Source organism: Hypanus sabinus, chromosome 3 (assembly GCF_030144855.1).
Source record: "Hypanus sabinus isolate sHypSab1 chromosome 3, sHypSab1.hap1, whole genome shotgun sequence".
Classification (NCBI taxonomy): domain Eukaryota; kingdom Metazoa; phylum Chordata; class Chondrichthyes; order Myliobatiformes; family Dasyatidae; genus Hypanus; species Hypanus sabinus.
Genome location: NC_082708.1, coordinates 133,155,883 through 133,181,982, shown reverse-complemented (window position 1 = coordinate 133,181,982; position 26,100 = coordinate 133,155,883). Strand labels below are relative to the sequence as shown.

The following is a 26,100-nucleotide window of genomic DNA, read 5'->3' as shown; positions in this document are numbered from 1 at the left end:
TCACAGCTTGGCCCATGAGATTCTGTATCTGAATGCTCAGAAGCAGAAATAATCTGAGTTTGTCCAACCTTAGAGCTAAAACTCTATAAACCAGGCAACTTCTTTTACTTTTTCTTCTTTTAAATATGATTCTACTACTAAGCTGTGATCGATTGGAGCCTGTGATTTACATTTTGATGGTGTATTTTGGAGCTGAATGAGTGATAATATATATCACTATCACCAAAGGTCCTAAAATTGATCCTTGCAGAAGACCACTGGTTACTGATCAGTGCACGTGCTCTTACTTGTGTCAATGGTGCTGAGGGCAGGAGCATTGAGAGCTTCAGGTTCCCAGGACTGAACATCAACAGTGTCTTTGTCCAACCACGTATGCACCATGGTCAAAAAAACGCACCAGTGCCTCTGTTTTCTCACGAGGCTAAAGAAATTTAGCATGCCCCAGTTGACTCTCAGCAATTTTTATTGATTCACTTTAGAAATCATCCTATTGGCCTGGTGTGTGGGACTTCAGGCCTCTGCACCTCATGCCAATGGTAGTTGTGAAAAGATTGCATGGTCAGGTGATGGGATGATAGTTGTTGTCTTCTTTAGGCAAAGCCTCCTGAAGATGTTACTGATGGGCTGGGATGTGTCTGTGATGTATTGGGTTGCGTCAACTACCCTCTGCAGCTTCTGTGCATTGGAATTGTTGTACCAGACAATGATGCAACCATTCAGGATTCTTTCAATAGTACATCAGTTTCTTACTATGATAAGATGGACTCTTGACCTCACAATCTGTTTCTTTTTTTAAAAAATTATTTTTTATTTATTAAATTTTTAGAAAATTACAAAGAATAAATGTAATGAAAAATTAGTAAGAAAAAGAAAAATATTAATCCTCCCCCCTTCCCTTAACCCTTACCTAAAGAAAGAAAAAAAAAGAAAAAAAGAAGAGAAAGATTGCCTGGATATCGGAGGATCCCCACATGCTCCATGGAGTTCAAAATAATTTTAATATTTATTTTTACTTTCCCCAATTACTTAATAATTTTATCTTCAAAGGACCTATATATTTAATCCCATCTTTTGTAGGTATGGGAGCCAAATTTTCAAAAATATATCATATTCATTTCTTAGATTATATAATTTTTTCAAGTGGCATACAACTATATATTTCATTATTCCAACGATCCATAGTTAAATATAAATCAGATTTCCAAGTAACTGCGATAACTTTTTTAGCAACTGCCAATGCAATTTTTATAAATTTTTTCTGATACTTATTCAATTTAACAACCTGTTTCTTTTTGGCCTTGTATCTATCTCACTGTCTGCCTGCATTGCACTTTCTCTGTAACTGTAGCACTTTATTCTTTTATTGTTTTCCCCTTGTACTAACTCAATGCACTGATGTGATGAAATAATCTGTATAGATGGCATGCAAAGCCTAGTTCTTCACTGTACCCTGATACATGTCACAATACTAAACCTGACTTACCAGGTTACCCGTCTTACTCCGTGCACAATGCATGCTATATCAGCAGAGACCTAGGAACCCATTGTAGTAGATGCTCTGATTGTTTTATAGAAAAAGTCTCTAATTTTGCTCCTGCATTTGACAAAATACTCTGGTAAGAAGTTCAAATGCATTGAATAGCAATTTTAATTGCTTCACATCTGTGTTTGATTAACAAGCCAATGACTTACGACATATGCCCATGAAGCCAATCAATTACGGCCTTCTGTGCAGATGGCATGCTTAAGTCTGAAGGCTGAGGAGCATTAGTTGCCATGCAATGTATGACTGACAACACCTTCATGATTTTACACTTTAAATACATCGTATGTGGATAGTTTGGGCCTTAACTATAGAACAGGTTGGAGGGCACTACTTCAAACTTTGCTTTGTTGTACTGTTGGGCACAGGCTGCCTGGAAGCAAGCATAAATATACATAAGGCAGGGTCTCAATGGGTGACCCATCGTAGAAGCTAGGGAAATGTTTGAGCTTTTCTTCTCCCCTCTGTTTTCAAGCTGGGTTGAGCACTGGACTCCATGGCTGATATCACCTTCACAACTTTATAGAGTGTGTTCTGGTCTCCAGCTGATACCTCTCTGGAACAGAACCTCTAACTGCAGGAGTGCTTTGATCAGGTAGGATGATCCTGGGTCAGGCCTTTGCCCTGCATGCAAAGAAAAACAAAAATAAAAATGCCGGGAACATAGCAGGTCAGAGAAACAGAGCAGCTCACCATCCATCCAGGCACAATGTAATCAAAATCAAATGCAGTAACACACTTGCGTCAGAATTAGTCAGTTCAACTGTAACGTTATCTATCTGTAATATTTTCTAATCTTTTCCCTCTCCACAGATACTGCCTGATTGCTGAGCATTTCTAACTGGAGAAGCTCTGACTTGTTAGTTCACTGTAACCGCAAATCATTTTTTAAAACCATTAATGGCAGCTTAGATTAGTTTGGTAGAACCTTATAGAACACTGAACAGGACAGCACAGTACTGGTCCTTCAGCCCACAAGACTAGCACATCCCTCCCACATAGACCTCCACTTTTACTTCATCCATGTGCTTATCTAAGAATCTCTTAAATCTCTTTAATATATCCACCTCTACAACCACCCAAGGCAGTGAATTCCACTTTCTGTGTAAAAATCCTACCTCTGACATCACCCTACATGTTCTTCCCAGGACCTTTAAAATATCAGCCAAGGAATAAAGACAATAGATGTCCACTCTATTTATACCGTTATTGAATCTCCTCTCATCCTCCATCGCTCAAAGAGAAAAGCCCCAGCTCACTCAACCTTTCCTCATTGGACATGCTCCCAAATCCAGGTAACATCCTGTTAAATCTCCTCTGCCCCCTCTCTAAAGTTTCCACATCCTTCCTATAATATGGTGACTGGAACTGAACCTTGTTTTCTTTAGTGAACAATTTTCTCATTTAAGTGTTTCTTTTCTTTTCCTGGACAAGCTTGTGTTCCGAAGGTAATAGATACATTAACAAAAAAAGAAAGCAGCTGCTATTTCTTCATGACCTACCTTGTTGTTTCTGCTAGATGTTGCCACTATAAGTTGTGCTAAGCGATTTGACAAAATCACTAACATCATTAATTGTAACACAAACACAATTGAACTATTCCAATTTCAAACTTTTCAAAAATTCTCTTCATTTTTTGCAGCCACTCCTTCTCTGTCAAGAGAAATCAAATTAATTTTATTCAGTTATCTGTGAAATGCAATTCAAATATGGCCAATGAAAATGAATTGTATTTGTACCAACTAATTTCTTTTTCATATCTACAAGTACTGAAATACGTAGAACAGGAGCACCGAGATAGCTCTGATTGGAACAACAGGAGGTAGCAACTGAAGAATATGCTATACAAAAAAGTGTGTAATAGTGTTCCTCCATTCTCTTGCTACTGAAAATACACCGGGAGTTTTCTAAAATAATCAATTTTTATATTACAATGTATATTTCAAACATTTTACTTTATGCCAACAGGAGCCATTTGTAAAGTATCAATTGCATGTTTTTCGGCACATAGATAAGATCAGACCTGAACATTTCAAATAAATCAACAAACCTTGGAACCGGCAGCAAAATACACATACATTCATAATAACAATTTTGCTTCAATAAGTTAAAATATTTCAAGCTTCAGAACATTTCACTGTGGAGATTATAGTATACACTTAGGCCCAATTAAGTGCATATTTGAAGATTGTCACAAAGAGGAGCAGAAGTGAAAGGTTATAGGGTGGATTTCCATGGAGAGGAGCACTCACAGATGACAGTCCTCTGTCACTGATAGAGTGATTAAGGCAGTGATGTACAAGAAGCCAGAATAAGAAATCCCAAAAGTTTCCAGAGCTGCAGGTGACCACAAATATAAAGGGTGAAGCCATGCAAGGATCTGTAAACAAGATGAATTTTAAAATCTAGGTGTAGTCTATTTAATATCTCAGTTAATATTTGAATAATATTGTAAATATATTGATTAAGCATTCGTTGCTTACATAATTCATTCTGGGTTATATGCAAGAAGAATGTGAATGGCATCTGCCATTACGCCTCACTAAAGAAAATGAAACTAAGCACACATATTCTGGACTAACTTGTTTTTTTATTATTGTTTGGAGTTACAAAACGTAACACTAGGTGTTACCAGACCAGAGAACTATGTAGTTCAAGAATAGAGGGATGAGTGATAAGGTATGTTATATGTTATAGGCAGTTTTGGATGCATTCTGATTTACAGTGTGAAGATGGCCAGCAGAGCACTGGAGTAGAGGCAACAAGTTTAGAGACATACAGGCAGAGGGAGGAGTTTTGGCAATCCCATTGATGCAGTGTTTATGCAGTCAGATTCTCATTTGAAGATTAAAAAAAAAGTGATATTAATGTTGCTGATAGTTCATTTGCTTATCATTCCAGAAACATGGATAAATTTGGGGATTGGAGAATGGGGTATGCAGCATTCTCGAGCATCCAACATCATAAACTATCTTCAAGATTTAGTTGGAACATCTTTCTGCTTAACCAAAACTGGGTGTTGAACAAGCAAAGTCATAGGCAGCAACCCAAGGATATCTCTGATATACATATGGAACCTTAAGTATCATTTATTTATGATTATTTCCAAGAAGAAGCATAAAATTAATAAATAGGATAGATCCTGGGTGCAAGGAAAGGATAGAATACCTTTGGAGATGATTTTCTGACCCTGTCTGGTTAGGTAAGTGGACTGCTGACAGCAGTTCATCCATCTGTTCAGTGGAGAAGATCTGCTGGAGGAATATGGTATTGTTGACCACATCAAAGGTTGAAGGCAAGTTAAGAAGAATGAGGAGTGATAGTTTACTCATGTCACAGTCAAACACAGAAACCATAACAAGTGATTGTTTTCAGTCATTCCATTTCTGTGATGGCGGCGACAATCAAACTAATCCAATTGAGGGAATTCAAGCACAAATTGTGGGAATTCTAGGTGTAGAATTGAGAGAATCAGCCCAGAGACCAGAGGGTAAAGTTGGAGGTGGGATTGAGAATTTGACAAGTCTAAGTATGATCCTGTATATTTCCCATTTTGTTTAAAGTTCCATGTTTTTTTAACCTCTCAATAAAGGAGAAGGTCTTTGCTTACACAGCAAAGAGCATATACACCTGAATTTCATAACTATTGTACACTTGAAATCTGTCTGGGTAAACAAAACGTCTACTAGCGATGGGTCACATTAAAATTCTTTTTTAATAAGATCTCATGATTCATTGACATAACATTTTCCACCCCCAACCAACCCCCACTCAAAAAAAATTATTCAACATCACACTTTTACACAGTAGAGGATTCTGTACAGGTTTAAAAAGAACGGAGCTCAGGTTCCAAGCACTGCTTAAGATACAGAGTAAAAATGAAATTTAGAAAAAAATTGTATCCAATGAACACATCTGTTTAGAGTTTACTGTACAAATAATTAGTAAGATATTGTCTGGTGCAATATCATTGCTTTGTGATGAATTGAAAACTGTAAGATGAAATAAAAATACTTCAATATTTTGTTAAACAAAGAGCCATTCTTTACAGGAAGTAGAGCCAATGGTAAGCCTTACATTTGGACTTATAAAAAACCTATTTACATGAAACCATTACAGTTTGTATCACGTCTACATGTACATCAGCACCGTAATGTAACAGCAGTGCAACTACAAAACTAGGTCTACTTTACTTGGTCCCTAAACACTTTTATTTAGAGGATGCCGTAATTTAACAGCTTTTAAAAACTCGTCTACTGCTGGCTACCAAATATTTCATCAAATTCTTGCATCCAGCCTTCTGTTGATCCACTTTTGATTAGAGAGTCCATCAGATCAACACTGTCTGTCAAATTAGAGAAGGAACCAGCCCCTGATTGGCTGGTATAATTGAAGGTCAAGTCCTGACTTGTGGTTCTTGTATGATATCCTTGACCTGGGTTACTATGTGCATAGCAGCCTCCTGCCAACTGTTGGCCTGTGGCCTGGTTAAAACCAGTCATGTTGTGGACTGTCTGGGTCATGCCAGACATAACTATTTGTCTAGACTGGTTGGTCCTTGGCTGTCCTCCAAAATGAGGCATTATTTGTCCTCCAACTGCACCAGCAGACTCAAGAACAGACTGACCCATTGCCTGGGAAAAATGTTGCTTGGCCATCTTGGATTGACCAGGTTGCACTGGATAAGCCGATTTGTTGTTGAATGGATTGAGCTCATTGTTAGCCTGAGTTCTGTTGGGCATGTTTTGTAAACTATGTTGCTGCCAACTCTGAGCTGGAGAACCAGAACTTGCCATTAGTTGTAGTCTTTGAACTTGAGCCTTGGACATCTGCTGCCCTACAGGTCCTTTGACTGGTTGCTGTTGGACCAACACAGGGTTTCCAAGTAAGTTTTGTCCATAACCAGCTACCATTCCAACCCCTTGTCCTGCAACAGGCTGTTTCTGCATCTGGCTAACATTACGTGCCATGTTCGCATTACTTTGGTTTGAATGCTGAAGAATTTGGTTCATGCCTGGACTCACACTGTACATTCCTTGCTGATTGCTCTGGGCATTATTGTAGGGTACCATGCCAATCTCTGACTGGCCAGTGGTGGCAGGTATCGCACCAGAACTTTGGACGGGCATCTGCATCATGCCCTGATTCTGTGCAATCATTCTGGGACTTCTCACATTCTGGAGAGCTTGACTCCTTGCTGTCGCCAATTCCTGGGCTGTGCCTGTAATGTAAGGAGATAAAAGAACATTGTTCTTCACTGCACAGTGTTAAAGATAAAACATTTTAACATTATATTAATTCAGATTGCAATCAGATTTTTTGTCTTACATTAACAATGTAGCATTAAGTATTTCCCATATTTCACGGTATCACTTCCATTAAAGTTTAGATGGTAATGATTTATGTCATGGTACACTGACAGAATGATTGCTCTTTGTTATCTTGATTAAGTGGGAATTCCTCTAAGAACGTGAGTACTGACATTGTGAGTGTTTGAGCAGACTGGGGAGGCTTTAGATATAACTGACTGAGATTTATGTTCAGCATGGCTCTTACAGATCCAAACACAACTCTTGGCAGCAGCTGGGTAGAGTTGGTGTAGAACGTGCATTTATCTACCACAAGTGAGAAGGAATTTCCATCACATGATTTTCTGCATTACCATTGGGAGAAGGGCCCATTTATCAGTTCCTCCACCTAAGTACCCCATCACATCACTTTGCTGAGGTCGACTGCTTCATCAGTGAACTGGGATACTTTTCTTCTGTATGGTTTAGTACTGTAGCAATTGTGCATTTCATCATCAAATTTTCAGATAAACCATTGCAAAGGTATTTTATATTTTAAAATAATACTTATTTAACACCCACCCCTGTGTCACTGAAGTTAACTTGTCAGTGTTTGATTCCGAACAGTTTATCTAGAATTTGCCTTCCAAGACTAGCATCCTTTGTCTCTTATTGTTTATTAGAAACTGCATGCCATATGTTTGGCATTCATTATCTTCTGCTGGCACCCTCACCTTTCCAGCTATGACTCACAATGGTGAACTCACTGCCTATTCCTGCCTGGCAGAACTTGGTACTACTGTGACCACCCCATTTTCCAGTTATTGACTTCACTGTTCCATTCAGCTGTATTCCAACTGTTATATTCCAAACAAAAGACTTTGAATACAGGTTCCAAAAAGATTTTTTATATATGTTTCATGGCTATCTCATTCAGATTGAAGTGAATGTCACTTACGTGTTCTTCCCAATCTTGACATTTTATTCAAATGGAATTAAGAAATACTTGAATTATTTCAATTAAAATTACAAAGAAGCTAGAAGTTTGGGTCACAATATTTACACCAAGACTTGAATAGTCAAAAGCACTCCTTGAAGGAATATGTACAACTCCTTCCTCTTCAACCGATGATATAATGAAAACTTAGTCTATAACCAATGTTAAACATCATCAGATCTTACTCCAAATCCAATAACTACTTGGTTCTTCCCTTAACCCCTCCTTATAGCAATGCTTTTGAATAATCTAAATATGTGTACTCAGAGGTCTCTCCTCATTCTTGGCTACCATTTTCATTTGATGACTTCCTTCTACATTGTTGGGTTCCCTCCTCACCTCCTCAAAACAAATCATAATTTCAAAAAGCATGAATTAAACTTGTTTAAAACATCTTCTACTCCAAGGGTAATTGTACAGATACTTCTACTCTCTTTGCTAACTATAGCTCTTCATTCCTGGCACCAATCCACTGAATCTTTGCTGGGAAGGACTGGGAGTGAATGAATTCCTTATGCCTTCAGATGTCATTGTGGTCTGCCTCATGCTTTGTGACAAACTGCATCACCCAGTGCACTACTCAATCACTGGAGCCAGAATGAATTTGTCATTGGATAATCGTTTGGATCTCAGTACATGTCCGTCTCTTGTTACAACCATTTGATCAAGGTGAACACAGATATTTCACAACTTATTTCTATTGCTTTTCAAATAGTGTTTTGCACTGGAACCTCTTCACTGGTGTCATAAGTGCTCTCCAGTAATGTCACTTTGACTCTTCACTTGCTTTTCTTAGGCTTTTGCTCTATTGCCCCCTCTCAGTTAGGCAATACAGCAGTGTATTTAAATTGTTCCTGTTTTGCACTGTCATTGCATAAGTTTTTAAGGACTTCCTCACTGACTAGCTATAGCCATAGGGAGATGGCCTTAGTAGCACAGACATTATCTATTCCCAGCAAAATTTTATCCATGGTGGAACAAAAAATCTTTGGTGAGAATTGACTCAGTACAGCAACTTGTTATGCATCATGGAGTCACAAGGAATGGAAAAGACCCTTCAGCCCATTGCTCCTGTGGCAACCATCAAGCACCCATCTGTATAAAACCTACACAAGTTTCATACCAACTCTTTCCACCCACCGTAAGTTCCCCTGCCACTCCACCTCACGAGGGGCAATTCACATGATCCAATTAGCTTGCTGGCTAACATATCATAAGCATGTGAAGGGAAACTAGAGCACCAGGAAAAAACTACAGACAGACAATATCCAAAGTCAGAATTACAGTAAGTTTGAGCTTCTGAAGTTGTAAGGCAGCAGTGCTAGCTGCTGCACCACAGTTCAATCCTTAAGTTAACTCTACTCGTATTGATAATGAATAATTTCTGACTGTCCTTATCTGGGTTCAGCTGAAAAATGTAGCTCCTGCTATCTTTGAAAAAAGGTCCTGAAATGTTGGAAATGGATGCTGTTCATCAGTGACAGTTTGATTTTGTTGCTTTGTGGATGTCACACAATGTTTACCTGGCTTGGTTATGACTATTTAGTTATGAATTACTTTAACCAAAACTCCACTTTTTTCTGGTTCAAATGTTATTCTTCCATCAGGAATTCTTTGTTTGCAGTAAATTGGTTTGAAACCAGGTTTAAATTAATATTCATGCCTTGCATCTCATGATCCCTTACTTTACAACAGTCTAAAACATAAATTTAGGTGCCTGATTGGAAGCTGAATGCCTCCTTCTGAATTTCAGTCTTCAGTGCCAATCCTTGCCCAGTTGAACAGGATGACCCATATAATCAGCTATAACTATTGGCAAGGTAAAATACTGACTGTTCTATAACACTGTACTTTCAAAACTTTTCCTAAATAAATTTGCATACCATCTGTGCTTTTTGCAAGAGTCACTCGACTGAAATTTCTCTCATTTGTTTCTTTATCCGTAATGGAACAATGTACTGTTGTAGCAAACTGAATTAGTAATGAATTGCTGACAGTCAGGACCATGAACCTACAATTCTGCTGTCACACTTATGATATCCGTGGCACTGATGCTGCCCAGATTAAATTCTCCATTGCCTGTGCTGGTTATAATTTTGCACAGATTCCTTCTTTGTTGCTTCATAGGGGAGAACTTCTGGACTGATGATGCTTTAGAAGCATTGCTATTATCTGCTGCCTTGGGTTTGTAAGGAGCTGCAAGGCACCCTGTCTTCAGGCATGAGCAGCATTTAGTCTCTAGAAAGGAACAATTAAGTGAAGAATAAATGCTATTACAACAGTAACTCAGACATGCGACACATGCAGTCTCAGATGCTGTTCATGTTATTTTGACCAGTCTCGGTGGCTGCCTTTTGACAGCAGGCTACCATTACTTTTAGCCTTCCCTGACAATGATCAAGGGCAATCCTTTGGATGTGCAACAATGATATTTTTCCTGACCTTTCCAGCAGGTACTGATCTGCAACAGTACTGACAACAATCTTTGTCACCATCTGTCATGCATTTAAGGATGAGCAGTAAACAAGACTGGCAGTGTTGTTTAAGTCCTAACTACTATTTTTTCTCTAGAACATTAGGAACTTCAAGACAAGGATACATATCTTTTTCTGCTCTAAAGGAAATGATTTCGCTCAAAGGGCTGCAACTTGTGAGAAATTGCTGGCCGCTCTGTAGCAAGATACTGGCATTAGCATCCTTCTGCATAACGGCGCAAATTTGTTTGGTCATTTGTGAATGTGCTCTGCCAACGTAATCTCCATGGAATTCACTGCCAGGGCACAGACCTGCGTTCATGTTGCATTATACATGTGTCAAATCTGAACCAGTTTAGACTTGGCACAGAATCCATGAGCTCATTCATATCAATGGAAATTGTTAACACAGTGAAGAAAAATATAAGCATACATTTTTCATATACTTGTGTTTTCCTTTAATGCTTCTAACAGATTAAAAATTTATTTTGAAAGTTTCCTTTTCTATTTTTAATAATTCAATTTCTTAAACTGTTTACTTTGATTTTCATGAGCTTGTGAATACTTAAGAATGCCAAGGATATTCTGAAAGATTCAAAGGAGCTTGACAGCTTTTACAGCAGCCGAGCTGAAGGTTTGGCTTTGTTGTTTGTTGAACTTTCAGCCACTTTAATGTGAAGCTTGTCACCTCATTTGTCCAGGGTCAACGTGGGTTATAAAACAGTAATTGCATGATTCTTGCAATGTGTGTGACTGTTTTCAACAGGTTTCGGCCAAGTGTTAGGTGCTAAGAGCGTATGCTGAATGTGAATTATATTATTACTGGAGGATGGAAATGTTGTTTGCAAGATTAGAAGTGCTTGATACTGATATGGGGATACTCAGGATCAAAAAGAAACTAACATCAGAGAATAGGTACAGGAGCCTGAAGACCCATATTCAGATTCAGGAAAACTTTCAAAGTTCAAAGTTCAAAATAAACTTATCAAACTGCATATTTATCACCATATACTACCCTGAGATTTACTTTCTTGCAATAGAACAAAGAATTACAATGGAATTAATGACAAACTACATGCAAACATTTCATTCTCTCCACCAGCAGATTTCTGAACAATCCATGAACCTCCTTACTCCTTTTTTTCACACTTTTGATTTATTTTTGTAACTGAAGAGTTTTTATGTGTTTGCTACCGCAAAACAGCAAACTTCATGTCATCAATCGTTGATAATAAACCTGATTCTGATTCGAAGGATGCAGAAAATGGCACATGAAGTTAACTATGGAAAAATGTAAACTGACACATAGGTGGAGATATAAAAACATGCACGCACCATTAATTGTAATGAAATTGCTAAGTATGTGGTTGGTCAGTTTAGCACTCAATTTCTCCAATCAATGTAGATGGCAAAACTAAAGTGAGATTTTTATACACTAGCTACCCAGGCAAAATGGTGAAAAAAAATTGAAAGCGTAACCGTACCAAAGAGTATAGCGCCTGCTCTTTGAATAATGCATCCTATTCTGGTTGTTCAGACTCAAGGGACAAAAATGAAGCAGTACGGAGAACTGATACAAAGCTGACTCCACATGTGAAGAGCATGACTTATGAGGGAACACTTGAGGAACCCGGGCCTTTTAGCCTGGAAATTTTGCTCCTTGTTGTTCAGGCACCAGATGAAACATCTTTGAAATTCATTATCAACTAGTAAATAGTATTGTCTCGATCTCAAACACTGTACAGTATTCTCTCCTTGCAGTCGTTAACCCTTTCTATACAAAGCATGCAGTCACCAGGTTTGATAATAAATAATATTCCAGCTATGTTATGGGTCTGGATTTTCCCAACCATACTTGTCTCCATATTTATCATTTTACAGAGGCCAATTAACCTACTACGCTGCATGTCTTTGGGAACTGGAAGTACATACAGTCACAGGGCAAATGCTCAGAATGCACTAGAGGTTCAAGACTAAACCCAGATGATAGAAGCTGTGAGAAAACAGCTCTTCTATCTGTGCTATACAGTATCTATCCTTTAGGGCATTAAACAAGTACAATTTTCTGTTTTGGTGCCAGGTCTGCAGCTGATTCCATAATATATTCATTGTATAAAATTCATCCATTGTGATCATGTGACTTCAGCATTCAGATGTACCGTCCTGGTTAAGATTTTCACTTCTAAGCTGTGGGTATTTCATTTTAGCAGCTCTGTAAGAGCCGTCTGTTCTGCTCTCAGCCTGTTTGGGTTTGATCTGTGATAAGAAGCTTTGTTGTTCAACTTAGGAATGTGCTGTCAGCAATCAGGACAATGGAATTGGTAGAAGGTTCTGGAGAACGCTGGGTTGAGTTTTTTTGGGAGGAGGTGGGAGGGAAGGTGGCTGAGGATGCGGTCGCTGTTGCTCAAGGTGCTTTGTGCAGGTGAATGGCTTCGAGGAGGAAGGTCCAATACTCCGGTGGGAGACCCTAGATGGATTTCGAGCGACATTCGGAAGGTGGTGTGGGTGTCCAACCTGACCGAGGGCTCAGTGTGTGACTAACAGAGAAGTTCAAGATGAGCTCTAACGTGTGCACATTTGATTGTTTAAGAGTCATTGGTCCTTTTTGTTTTTTGTCTTTCACGTAATAACTGTTTGCTTAAATTAACATTCTTAAATATACTTTTGTAATTGTATACAGTGTACAATCTGTTATTTCTTGCTGATGGACCATGGCTGGGGGAAGTAAATCACCCAACAGTCACACAAACCGGGGTTTGGGCAGCAAGACACCCGACGTCAGGGATTTAGCGGGACCGAAACTGTACACTGTCCTAGACGTTTGAAATCTGAGAAAGGCGGGCTTCTCGCTGCAGAGTCCAGTGGTTGACGAGCTAATGAGGGGCTAACGAGCCGCATTCTCAGAGATGCCCAGTAAAAAGGGGTTTCACAGACATTAAAAGTGAACACATTCCCATTTATTGCCAACATTCAGATACATTTTGCAAGCTTACAACAGGGTAAGCAGATATCTAGTAACTTTTCCTCTTTATGGTACAATGGCAGCATGTACACACACCACTGACTTGGAGAATTCTGAGAGGGTGTAGGCTGCTCATACACTCCCTACAGCATGCCACATCTTTAAAAGCAAGGATCTGCTGGACTGCTGGAAGTTTACTATCAGTATAAGTTTACATTCAAGTCACTAAATATAACATCCAATAAACAGAGGTTTATTTGTTAGATTGAATTTTCACTCACATTCAGATGGAGCGAATCATCCTAATGTGATAATTCAGTTCAAAGACAACTGCATTGCCATCAGCACAGCATGATCAAAAATATGTGAGAAATGCCTCATCAGGAGAAGAAGACTTACAACATTTGGAATGAGTGGCCCCTTCCTGATTCCTGAAGATTCCTGGTCTTTGCTGGGATATAGTTCAACAGGTTCTGCCAGATATCTAGCCCTTTATCCAAGTGGCCATCTGCCAAGTGTGAACGAAGTAAGCTCCTGAACAAAACTGTACATTGCATTTTGAACCTGATCCTACTATTACTGCTCACAAGCATGCCAGCCTGGATTATTAGAAATTAAATCATGGACTTGAATCTCAGCTGATAGTATTTTTCTGGTCCTCTTCCCATTTGACAATCTGGGGAATTTGAAGGCAAACTATAACACTCACAAGAAATGGTCCAACTCAATTCTGAAAGGGAATGCAATATGTACTGAAAAAGCTGCAATAGTTCATCAGCCCCTGTGAAGAAGAAGGCAGATTAATAGAATGTGTTTAGTCAGATGCGGATGAATTCTACTGAATTTTAGCATTCACTGCCTCCTTGAATCTTCTAAACTGCCATGATTCTAATTTGAGTCCTTCAGTTCCAGACCACTTAGTGTGTTCAGTATTTGGGAAAGGATTGCAAGATAGAACTTGAGGACAAATTTGAACTTGGTATGTTGATGTGGAGGAGCTGATGGTTTCTGAAATACTATCCAACTGATCTTTCTATCTGTCAGTGATTCTACCCACTGTCAGAGGTCACACCTATAATCCAAATGGATTGAATTAATAAAAAAAAAATAATAAAACAGAATGAATGAATGAAAATAAACAAACATCTTAGTTGCACTTAGGATTTAAATCTAATACCATGTTTGCCAAGCTGAAGAGTTGATCCTTCAGGTTGGGACAGTTGTACTCTAACTCGGATTCTGTGGAGGGATGGAAAGAATATGACCTTCAGCTCACCCTTTTGACCTCTGTGCTTCAACGCACAGGGACGTGTGTTAGACATGGCGGAATCCATCACTTAGTATCCTACCACCCAGGACATGCCGGCTTTTCATTACTACCAACAGGAGGAGATACCAGAACCTGAAGATACACAATGCTTTAGGAACATCTTCTCTTGGCCATCAGACTTCTGAACAGTCCACTGACCCACGGACACCGCCTCACTATTCTGCTTTTGCACTACTTATTAATTTTATTTCTAACTAACTATTTTTCATCTTGCTGCCACAAAACAATAAATTTCACGAGATATGTCAGTGAATAGTAAACCTGATTCTGAATTCTGAATAGAAATGTCTGCTAAAAAAAAGACAATTCTACAGAGAGTGTGTTCCAACTGTATTTGACATACAGAGTAGCAGCACTTTTCAAAAGTATAGATGGTTCTATTGATAATTGATACTTTTGTCAAGTCCCCTTATCAACAGTCTCATCGGGAGAAATAGCTTTTTTCTTTATTATTCCTACCTATCAGCTCCTTTAGTCATCTTAAATACTGCCATACTTAGATTTTCCACATATAGCTCCTGTAATGGAATAAGCTGGAATCTAACACTCACTGAGTATTCTAGCTCACTTGAGATCAAGGTTAAAATTCCATCAGCATTTATAATTAGCTTCTGTACCAGTTTTTCAGAAATGTAGTACTTTTGTACCTGAGCTTCTGAACATCTTTATTCATCAAAGTCCCCATCTTTACAGATTTTTATTTGTTCTTTGACCCAAATAGGTGAGCTTGCACTTTCCTACAGTAAATTCTGTCTGCTACGGTGTTGCTCACTCACTATCAGCAATCTATCAGATAGATCTATCAATCTATCAGCATCTCCACAGATTTCCACTTCCATCCACATGGCTCACTGTGGTGTGCCTGAAACTTCAGAATTTTACACAGGTTTGGAAGGAGATAACTATTAAGGTTTTTTTCCAATTAAATTCCTTGGGTTGGAAACCACTGCATCCTGGTTATTTGCAAACCTTTAATTCTAATTGTCACTATTTTTGTACTTGAATTAATTTAATTCTTTCCTCTAATTTTTATTTTTCTGCATATTTCCTTCCATTTTATTCTCATACTCTATGGTGAAGATCAAATCAAGAGTGCCATTTATATAGCTTGTTTGCCTTTTCTGTCAAATGGGACAACCCTTACCCAGATTGGGATGGTACCCCATTATGCCTAGCACTCCTTTTTCTTTTAATAAGTTTGCGAAAATCTTTAGAATTTCCACTCTTAGTGTGTGCTACGTTACCTTGTCAGGGCATAATATTATGCTCACTGACTTGAGCAATGGAAACAAAATCGGTGCCGTTCCACTCAAAAGAGCTGAGATTTGAATTGTGATGGAGGATTTGGCTGATGTCCTGTCATAATCTAAGTGGAAATGCTGAGGAAAAAGCACAAGAAACATTTTCCTCTGAGACTCCCGATGAACTTACAGTGGGGGATTGGGAGAAGCCCTGCAAAAATTCTCTATGCTGCAGTTCCTGTCAGAAAATTGTTGTCAACATTCTAGGGGATATTACAGGGCCCAATTTTACTGCCTCATATCATCGGGTAGCCTGCTGAGAGTCAATATCACAACCTCACGAGTAAAAACTGGCTGGAGTACCAGGGAGGTATCTAAGGAAAATAGTGCCTATGGCAAGCATTGAAATTGCACCCTGTCCAAACATCTGACACCCATCTCTTAAATAACTTCACCATAATATCAGCTCAAAAATACAGATCAAGCTCGTTAATCTTTTAATTAACAAACTATGGTACTACATGAAAATTATAACTGCACCTTCCTTGCTTTCCCTGATGCAAATTGGTCTATGATGTGATCAAAGTCAGTTTTTTCAGTTTCTTCTCTTTCTACACTCAGCAGAGCAAGATCACAGAGTCTGCTTGACCCATGGAGGCTCTCAAATACAAAAGTATTAGTTTTAACTTGCTGAATGATCTCTCACAGCTGGCGATGGAAACTGCGATGGTTAGCATTATCTGAATAGTAATGTGAAGATTGGGGAAGATGCTCTCATCTCCATACTGAACAATAAATTCAAGAAGCTCTTCAGGTCTTGATATTTTCATGTTGACCTGCCTTGACAGCAACATTCTTCAATCCAAAATTTCTTCATATAGCTGCTGTCCATCAACATCAGAGCTGTACAATACTCCCAAATTTTTGCACTTCTTCTTTAGGTCGTTACTGCTGGCGCCATAACACAGTCCCGTGACATTGAGAAGGAACCCAAACTTGGCCTCAGTGTTGTGCAAACGAGTGAACCATTCATCCATTTCTCTGTGAAGACGGTTGAGTGTTCCCTTCATGATTCTTTCCATTTCCTCCTTAGCTTTTAACCCAGTGTCTCCCGAGTTCTCATCAGCCGTTCGTTTCTTTCGTCTCTTTCAACTTTAATATTCCATTCTTGACAGAAACCGACTCCTTATTTGAGTGACTCACTGACCAACACTTGTGTTTCTTCATAAAAATTATCTCGGAGGGCTTTCAAATCCAAGGCAGCATTGTGGAAGTTCATGCTAGGATCCTGCAGCCTCTTTTGAATACGGTCAATGCGAATGAGTACTTTGTTCCAAAATCCTGGCAAAGTCAGAAAATCGTAACTCAACATGTGGTTCTACAGCTGCCTTGTGTCACTTCTTGTTTCACTGGTCTTGTTTTCATTGTCTATCATGTCCTGAAGAAATTGAAGTATCTCCTCAAGGTACTTGTTGACGGGCTTCATTGCTTCTGTCCTTGCACTCCACCTGGTTTCGGACTCCGACTTAACAACCACAGGCACTGCATTTTAGAATTTTTCCCAGCGCTGTGTTGAGTGAGAGAAAAACACGTAGACAGCTTTGATGGTTCCAAAAAATGTGACCATCATTGTATCCTGCTTAGCTGCATGTACACCCACCAAGCTGAGTGAGTGATTGTCGCAATTCACAAACACTGCCAGGTTGTTTTTCTCACTTATTCTTTGATGAACATCATTTCTGTGTCCAGCCATCACAGCAGCGTTGTCATAGCACTGTGACCAACAATCTTGCAGCTCCATTTCATTTCAAGATGTCTTCAACCAAGCTCTCAGCATCCTTCTGGCTTAACTGGATAAAACCAAGGAAGGACTCTCTAACACGGACTGTTTTCCTCTCAAATCAACTTCCACATACCTCACTACCTCTGACATCCGCTCACGGTATGCCTGATCAGGAGTCGAGTCAAACATGAGACCATTGTACTTGGCTTTACGAATGCTTCTCAGTAAACTCTGGCGAACAGTGGATGCCATCATGTGGATGAATTCATTCTGGACACCCAGTGAAAGATAAGACATGGATCCAGGATGACTTTCCAAATGAGTGAGGTGTTCTTTTACGACAGGGTCAAAGATGGCCAGTAGTTTCAGTAAGGCAAGGAAATTTCCCACATTGGAGTCATCGTCTAGCTGAATTGACTCCCTGTGTCCTTGCAAACCCAGGTTCTGAGTCATAAGGAATTTTATGCAGTAAAAGATTCTTGTCAAGATATCACACCATTTCTGCTTTTCCTTCTCAATCTGTGACTGAAATACTGCATCAATAATTCCTGTTTCCAGCTAAATTTCTTTCCACTGTGTGAGGCATTCCCAATGATACTTGGCATTTTCATGAAACTAATCCTTTCAGGTGCTTTCTACTGGTTGAATCCACTTTCCTGCTCCAATGAGGATTGATGGTCTGGCCTGGAATAGAGAAGACAACAGATACAAAATGCAGACTTTTTAGAATGGGAATAGACCAGCCATGAGCAAGTCACTTCTTCATCATGACCATTTCCCAATTTCCTTTTGAACCAAGTTTTGTTCATTGAGCGGTTATTTGTTGGTAGGAAAGGCCCTTCACTGTTCTGCAAATACTTTGAACCCAGCCTTATTATTTCTGTTCTCAACGCGTCAGGCAGGATTGCTTTTCCAGAATTCTTGTTGAATTTCAGAAGTCTAATGTCATGCTGTTCAATCACTTCTGGTATGACAGTTCGAGGCTCTTTGACACCATCCAGTTCACTAGGTTCAGTGTCCTCAGGTTCAGTCTCGTCAGGTAAAATCTTGTCAATAAACTCAACATCACCACCACCACCATCGTCTTCCCCTCCTGTCACGTCCACGTTCTCTGTGGCAGCCTCACTCTTAATCTCCTCATATTCGGATTTATCTGACTTGACTTCCTCCTCGGCTTGTGACGCATTTGTACTTGATCCACCTTTGGATTCTAACAAACTTGTAGCAGGTACAGGTGACTCCGTGGAATGTGTTGAACTACTTGTTCCGGGCTTTTCAAAGAAGGGCATGAAGAACTTGCTCGACTTCTTGGCTTCCACTGCCTCCAACTTCCGTCCCTTCCGTCCTACAGCTCCACTTTCCTTCTTCTTCATGAAGAAACGTTTCATGGTCTTCTTACACGGTGCTCTGAAATAAGGCCATCCTAGTGCTTCTCACCCATGATTATCAACGACAGATCACACATCTGAAGAAAATTCTTTATTCACTATCCGAGCATGGCTTGTCTGACTTTAATAGAAACTGCTCAGTGGTGCCCCTCTTCAAGTGGCGCCCAGGGCACGTGCCATACCTTAGATATGCCACTGTGGAGTACCATTAACCATGATACAATGCACGAAAATGAGCCAATCTTTTGGAAGGAGGAGAGGAGAGAAAGGGAAAATCAATGGGAAAAAAGCAAAACAAAATATAAATTTTCGTATCGAGAGAAGCATTGAAAATGAGATATGACAAATGGGCAGAGCAAGAGCTACAATGGAGTAGTATGATTAAATGCTTTTACTGAGTCATGTTAGTAATGGTACACTGTGGCAATTTATAGTAATGGAGCAACAAACCGGGCCTGCTGAGATGAAAAGACGTGCACTTGAAAGCCCGTGCCCAAAAGAGAGTGTTACTCACACACTGGAGGCCCAATCAATTCACTGCACAATCGTTTGGTTGCATGCGCCTCGCCACATTCTTGCAATTGATCTAATACGGCACATGAGGTACTTATAAGAATAAATGACTTCATTCTTGTGCAGTCCATTAATCCAACATTTGTAACTAGTTGTAAGGAGAAACTATTTCACTGTTGTATATGGGAGCACTGTTGGAAGATGGTAGAAAATTAATACAAGCATTAGAAGTATGGTAAATTCTTGTGGTAAGTAATCTGTTGTCTGTGAGTGTTCTGGCCAGAATTGCAGTCTGAAACCAATGGAAATTCAATCAGAATCAGAATCAGGTTTAATATCATTGGCATATGTTGTGAAATTTGTTGTTTTGTGGCAGCAGTACATGGCAACAAATAATAATAAAAAAATTACAATAGCAAGTATATATTAAAAATAAATTTAAGTAAATAGGAATGGATAAGTTGTTCTTTTGAGTAAATGCAAATATGAAAAGCTTGCTGGAAATATGAAAAACTACACTGGAATGGTGTAAAATTATACCATAGCATACAGATCTATGAAAGGTTAACACTTCTGCCTATAATTCCACTCATGGCTCTTTTGAGCTGAGGTACAAAATAATATAAACAGATATATGCCTTTGGTAAAATAGCTGAGAAAAGACATTCAGACAGATGCCTGAGGCACTTTCAAATACGAGAGGGCATAGCTTTAAGATGAGATGGGGAAAGTTTAAAGGAGATTTATGTGGTAAAGATTTTACACAGAGAGTGGTATGTGCCTGGAATGCATTGCTGCTGGAGGTAGTAGAAGCAGATACAATGGTAGCGTTTGAGGCTCATGAACAGCAGGGAATTGAAGGATATGGACTAGGTGCAGGCGGATATGCAGTTTAAATTGACTCCATGGTCACCACAGACATCATGGGCAAAAGACCTGTTCCTCACCTATCTGTTCTATGTTCATTTGTTAAGCTGGCATCCTGCATTCGAGCTAAAGACTTTAGAATGAAGACCTTTCAATAGCAGCTTTGCTATTAACAAGTTCAAATAATGCAGTATTACTTTGTTCCTCCTTGCAGGTATTTAAGCAAATGGAAAAATAAAGCAGTCTACTTCCTACTCACTTAGACAGTGGCTTGCTCAGTAGTTTCATGTAGTTCTGCATTCACCAACTAAAGCTTAGTTAAAGTTTTTTAAAACCGTAGATGCTAGAAATCCAAAATAATAAAAAAACAAATGCTGGGAACATTCAAAAGGTCAGGTGACGCGTGACGGAAGAGAAACAGCGTTAATGTTTTAGGTCCAAGACACTTTGTGAGGCTAACTCTTCAGTGTTCTAATTTGCTTAGTGATATCTCTTGTGAAGACTGGGATTGATTAAAAGCGCTATACAAATTGCAAGTCTGCGAGAGCTAAAATAATCAGTGATGGCATTATATTCAGTTGGGCAGAGTGCTGAGGAGAGGAGAGGTATCATAGCACATCTCTGATCACCACCACGAACATCAAGCCTGAATATGATATAACATTTCCTCCTTAGGGTGATCTAATTGGAACAAATCAAATAGCTGTACGTTGTAACCAGATGGACTGAACTACTTACATATAGTGAAGTTATTCCTGTACAGACAGTACCTTAATAATTAAAATCTTGCAGAACATCTGATATAATTCCATGTAAAATAGTACTAAATTAAAAAGAAATCCACATGATTTTTAAAGAGGTTATTCTCTTACTAATGTAAAGCACTCTTTAAAACTGACAAATATGGTATGTGAGGTATCTCTCCAAAAAGACCCTCAGTGGCAATGAAGTTCTAGTTGTTTTGAGTTAGTGCGTTTCACTGATGAGTGAATCATTGTGTTAGTGTTAATGTTTAGATTCACAGTTCTCTGGCAAATCTAGCTGAAGACTGGCAAATCCCAAATGTGAAATGATTCATTCAGCAAAGAGGCGATTTCACAAATAGCAAAGATCAAAGGCAGCGCATGGCTCAATCCCTGACCATGCCTCAGGCGGGAACTTGTTTTGGTAAAACATGTGTCGGCATGAAGAAGAAAGATAAGGTCAGACTCTGCCACTGTAAGACTCAACTTCAGAGACAATGCTGAAACATACCCCCAGCCACTATTTTTTTCAACGTTACATTGGCATTCATTATTGTAGGACAGTGCCATGATAAAGTAGATTAATTGGCTGTTGGTACAATGGCAATGCATATGTTACAATCAGATGGTAGGTAGAAAAATGGATTGTGCTGGAAAAAAGCGTGCAATTAACTAAGCACAAGAGATTCTACAGATGCTGGAAATCTTGAGCAACACACAGTGCTGGAGAAATTTAACAAATCCCTCCCCTCTCTCCCACCCACTCACTTTCTCTCTTACCTGGTTTCACCCATCACCTGCCAGGTTTGTACTCCTCCACCTTCTTATTCTGTCTTCTGCACCCTTCCTTTCCTGTCCCACTGAAGGGTGACAGCCTAAAGCATTGACTATTTATTCCCCTTCATAGATGCTACCTGACTTGCTGAGTTCCTCCAGCATTTTGTGGTGATTAACTAGGCCTGTTTAATTTTGATGCTGAATGCATTGAGAACTTGTGTTCCCACCTCGTTGTTATGACCTGCCATGGTGGTACCTATCTTAAAGTAACTCTAGTGCAGTATCAGTTATAAAGTAGCTGGTGCCAATCAAAACCATGGAGACACAAGAAGCTGCAGGGGCCAGAATCTGGAGCAACAAACAATCTGTATCAGGGATTTGACCTGACATGTCAACAGCTTCCTCCCTCCCTCAGATGCTGCTCAACCTGTTGAGTTTATCCAGCAGATTGCTTGTTACTTTTGAAAAGACATTTCTGCATCCCCTAAAGGGGAAGGGCCTGTGGCCTGAAAATGAAGATGCAATTCACTCCTGATATTTGGGAAACTTGGCGGAAGTCATGTTGAATAAGGGAAGAAAGAAGAACCTCCAACTTTTGTGGTGATTACCTAAGTCTGTTTAACTTGATGCATAATTCTTTTAACTTGGTTGAGTTGTTTAACTTGAGTTTATAGTTCTGGGTCACATCATCAGATATTCCAGGGGTCAAAACCGAAGTCCAAAATCTGAAGGCAGATCAGAAGCCCAGCCAAAGTCTAACAGCAGAAGCCTGGAGATTGGAGGCCTGGAGGTCTGTCCTGGAATTGGAGGCCTGAAGCTCTGTCCTGGAATTGGAGGCCTGGAGGCTTGTTCTGGAATTGGAGGCCTGAAGCTCTGTCCTGGAATTGGAGGCCTGGAGGCTTGTCCTGGAATTGGAGGCCTGAAGCTCTGTCCTGGAATTGGAGGCCTGGAGGCTTGTCCTGGAATTGGAGGCCTGGAGGTCTGTCCTGGAATTGGAGGCCTGGAGGCTTGTCCTGGAATTGGAGGCCTGAAGCTCTGTCCTGGAATTGGAGGCCTGGAGGCTTGTCCTGGAATTGGAGGCCTGAAGCTCTGTCCTGGAATTGGAGGCCTGGAGGCTTGTCCTGGAATTGGAGGCCTGGAGGTCTGTCCTGGAATTGGAGGCCTGGAGGCTTGTCCTGGAATTGGAGGCCTGGAGGTCTGTCCTGGAATTGGAGGCCTGGAGGCTTGTCCTGGAATTGGAGGCCTGGAGGCTTGTCCTGGAATTGGAGGCCTGTCTGCGTATGTGCATGGTTGGGAGGGAGGAAAGGGGCTTGGTTTGTTGTTGTATTTCATAAACACTATGTCACTCTGTGACATAGATGCACATTACTGTATCTACTAAATGTCTACCCAGATTAACAAAACTTTAACACTCATGGATATTGCTGTTTCAAGGTTGGAGATGGATATGGGTATCTTTCCACTGTATGCTTCAAATCAAATCAAAATTAACCCACACAGGAAATGACGTAAAAAAACAGCTTACAGTATGGTGCAAAAGTATTAGGCACCCTGGCTATATATATGTGCCGAAGACTTACACAGTACCGTACAAGGTGAAAGCATCTCGTTTATAACGTCTTCCCTACTCTTGGGCTCCCAGCTGTTTAGGTCCCAGCTGTTACACAAGAAGAGAGTGAAGAAGGTGGATCCCATTATTTGATCTAGTGCTCACCAAATGTCATCAAGGGGGTAAGGTGGGGGGCGCTCTACACATGGTGAGTGAATGGCTACAGGTGGTCTGCAGTCAGAAAAGAGGTAAGGTTAGCTTGGGTACAGTTCCACACAGGACAAGATTGCACATGTTCTAGGGGACTAGGTGAAGCCTCTCTCCATCATGTTGTTTGGAGCTCACTTACATTAAATTAGATGATTCAGAATAGACCCAGAACCTCAAAACACTGCATTAATGAAGCATGTTGGAACTTTTCCATCCATCTTCAATCAGGACCACCAGTTGAATGATCCATCTCAGCCTCCTACTATGGCTGCAATGTCACAGAAGTTTGTCTTCAGTCAATCTGATTTACTCCATGTGACATCAAGAAATGGGTGAGGATATTCCATGTAAGAAAGACAATGGGAGTATGCAATTGCCTAGCTTCAGTGACAAAGATCAGTACTCAACTGTGCTAAAGGACAGCAGTGTACGAATCAGCAAATTTGAGGCATTATAATGGGAGCAATATAACAATCATCGGGGACTTTAATCTCCAATACACAGACTGGGCGAATCAGAATAGCAGTAACAGTGTGGAGGATGAATTCATGGAACTACAAGAGCTTAGTATATCGAACAACTAACAAGGGAACATGCTATTTTAGATCTAGAATTGTGTAATGCATTAATCATTTTGTAGTTAAGATGCCATTAGGAATGACAGAATTTAAAATGAAGATTTAAAGTGACTTAGTTCAACGCAAAATCAGGGTCTTATATCTAAACGAGGCAAATCATTGGGAAACTAGATTGAAAGTAAGCAAGCCACAATAAAACTTGGTGTACAGGAAATATATATCCCTTCAAGGCACGCACAAGAAAAAACAGGAAATGTGGTCCAGCAATACCTAACAAGAGATGTTAAAGATATTATTGATCAAAGAAACATGAGCAGTAAGCCTGAGGATTCAGAACTTTTCAGAATTCAGCAAATTCAGAAAACAATGTAAAATATGAATGTAATCTTGCAAGAAACATAAAAACATTTTACAATTTTAAACAAGAGAAAATCTGCAGATGCTGGAATTCTAAGCAACACACAGAAAATGCAGGAGGAACTCAGCAGGCCAGGCAGCATCTATGGAAAAGAGTAAACTGTTGACCTTTCGAGACCCTTCAGCAGGACATGATGTAATTTAAAATCCTCCATTGATATAAAAGAAGAAAAAGGTAAGCATAAGTTAATGCAAAAATGAGAAGACCAAGAGAGGAAAAAATATACATAGCTGAACAAGGAAATGACAGAAAAGTTAAACAAGTATTTTTCACCTTCATGAAGCAAAACATTGAAGGCCTCCTGGAAATAGTAGGGAGAATTAGATGTAGGGTGAATGAGGAATGGTAAGAAAAATAGCATTAAAGAAGCTAATGGGACTGAAGGCCAATAAATCCCTTGGCCTAAAGTCTTCCATCTCAATGTTTTGAAAGAAGGTGGTATTGGAGGTAATAAAGATTGCCACCTTCCAGAATTTCCGAGTGTCTAGAATGGTTTCCACAGATCAAAAGACAGAATAGTTCTCACGGATAAAACGGTAGCAAGTGTAATCCTATTATTTAACAAACACTGAGTGCAGATTGTAGGCTTCAGATAGTTGATAGGTGACCACCAGATAAGTAAGGGGAGTGAGCAGTCAGTACAGGGTTTCCCTGCGGCCATTCCCCTCAGCAACAGTATACCTCTTTGGGGACTGCTGGGGGATGACATATCAGGGCACAGCAGCAGCATCAAAGCCAGAGGCACTGTGGCCAGCTCTGAGACTGTTTCCTGATGACTCTGCCATAGTTGATGCATCAGTAAGGGTGGAATACAGGGCTACGGTGGGAAACTTTGTCACATAGTGTGAGCAGAATCATCTGCAGCTTAATGTGAAAAAGACTAAGGAGCTGCTGGTGGACCTGAGGAGGTCTAAGGCACTGGTGACCCCTGTTTCCATCCAAGGGGTCAGTGTGGACATGGTGGAGGATTACAAGTACCTGGGGATACGAATTGACAATAAACTGGACTAGTCAAAGAACACTGAGGCTGTCTACAAGAAGGGTCAGAGCCGTCTCCACTTCCTGAAGAGACTGAGGTCCTTTAACATCAGCTGGATGATGCTGAGGATGTTCTACAAGGCTGTGGTGGCCAGTGCTATCATGTTTGCTGGTGTGTGCTGGGGCAGCAGGCTGAGGGTAGCAGACACCAACAGAATCAACAAACTCATTCGTAAGGCCAGTGATGTTGTGGGGGTGGAACTGGACTCTCTGACAGCGGTGTCTGAAAAGAGGATGCTGTCCAAGTTGCATGCCATCTTGGACAATGACTCCCATCCACTCCATAATGTACTGGTTAGGCACAGGAGTACATTCAGCCAGAGACTCATTCCACCGAGATGCAACAGTGAGCGTCACAGGAAGTCATTCCTACCTGTGGCCATCAAACTTTACAACTCTTC

At 40.0% G+C, this 26,100-nt stretch overlaps 1 protein-coding gene across 2 annotated transcripts in view; it reads right to left on the bottom strand.

Annotated features, from left to right (window-relative positions):
* Positions 1-3,600: 3,600 nt before the first annotated feature.
* maml3 (mastermind-like transcriptional coactivator 3) overlaps positions 3,601-26,100 on the bottom strand; it is a 505,475-nt gene continuing 482,975 nt past the window's right edge. Inside the window, exon 5 of one of the 2 annotated variants that reach the window (XM_059965173.1) lies at positions 3,601-6,764. In XM_059965173.1, the coding sequence (XP_059821156.1) occupies positions 5,797-6,764 (968 nt within the window). In that variant the 3' untranslated portion in view covers positions 3,601-5,796. The remainder of the gene's footprint in view (positions 6,765-26,100) is intronic. The other variant, XM_059965172.1, reaches the window with a different exon arrangement.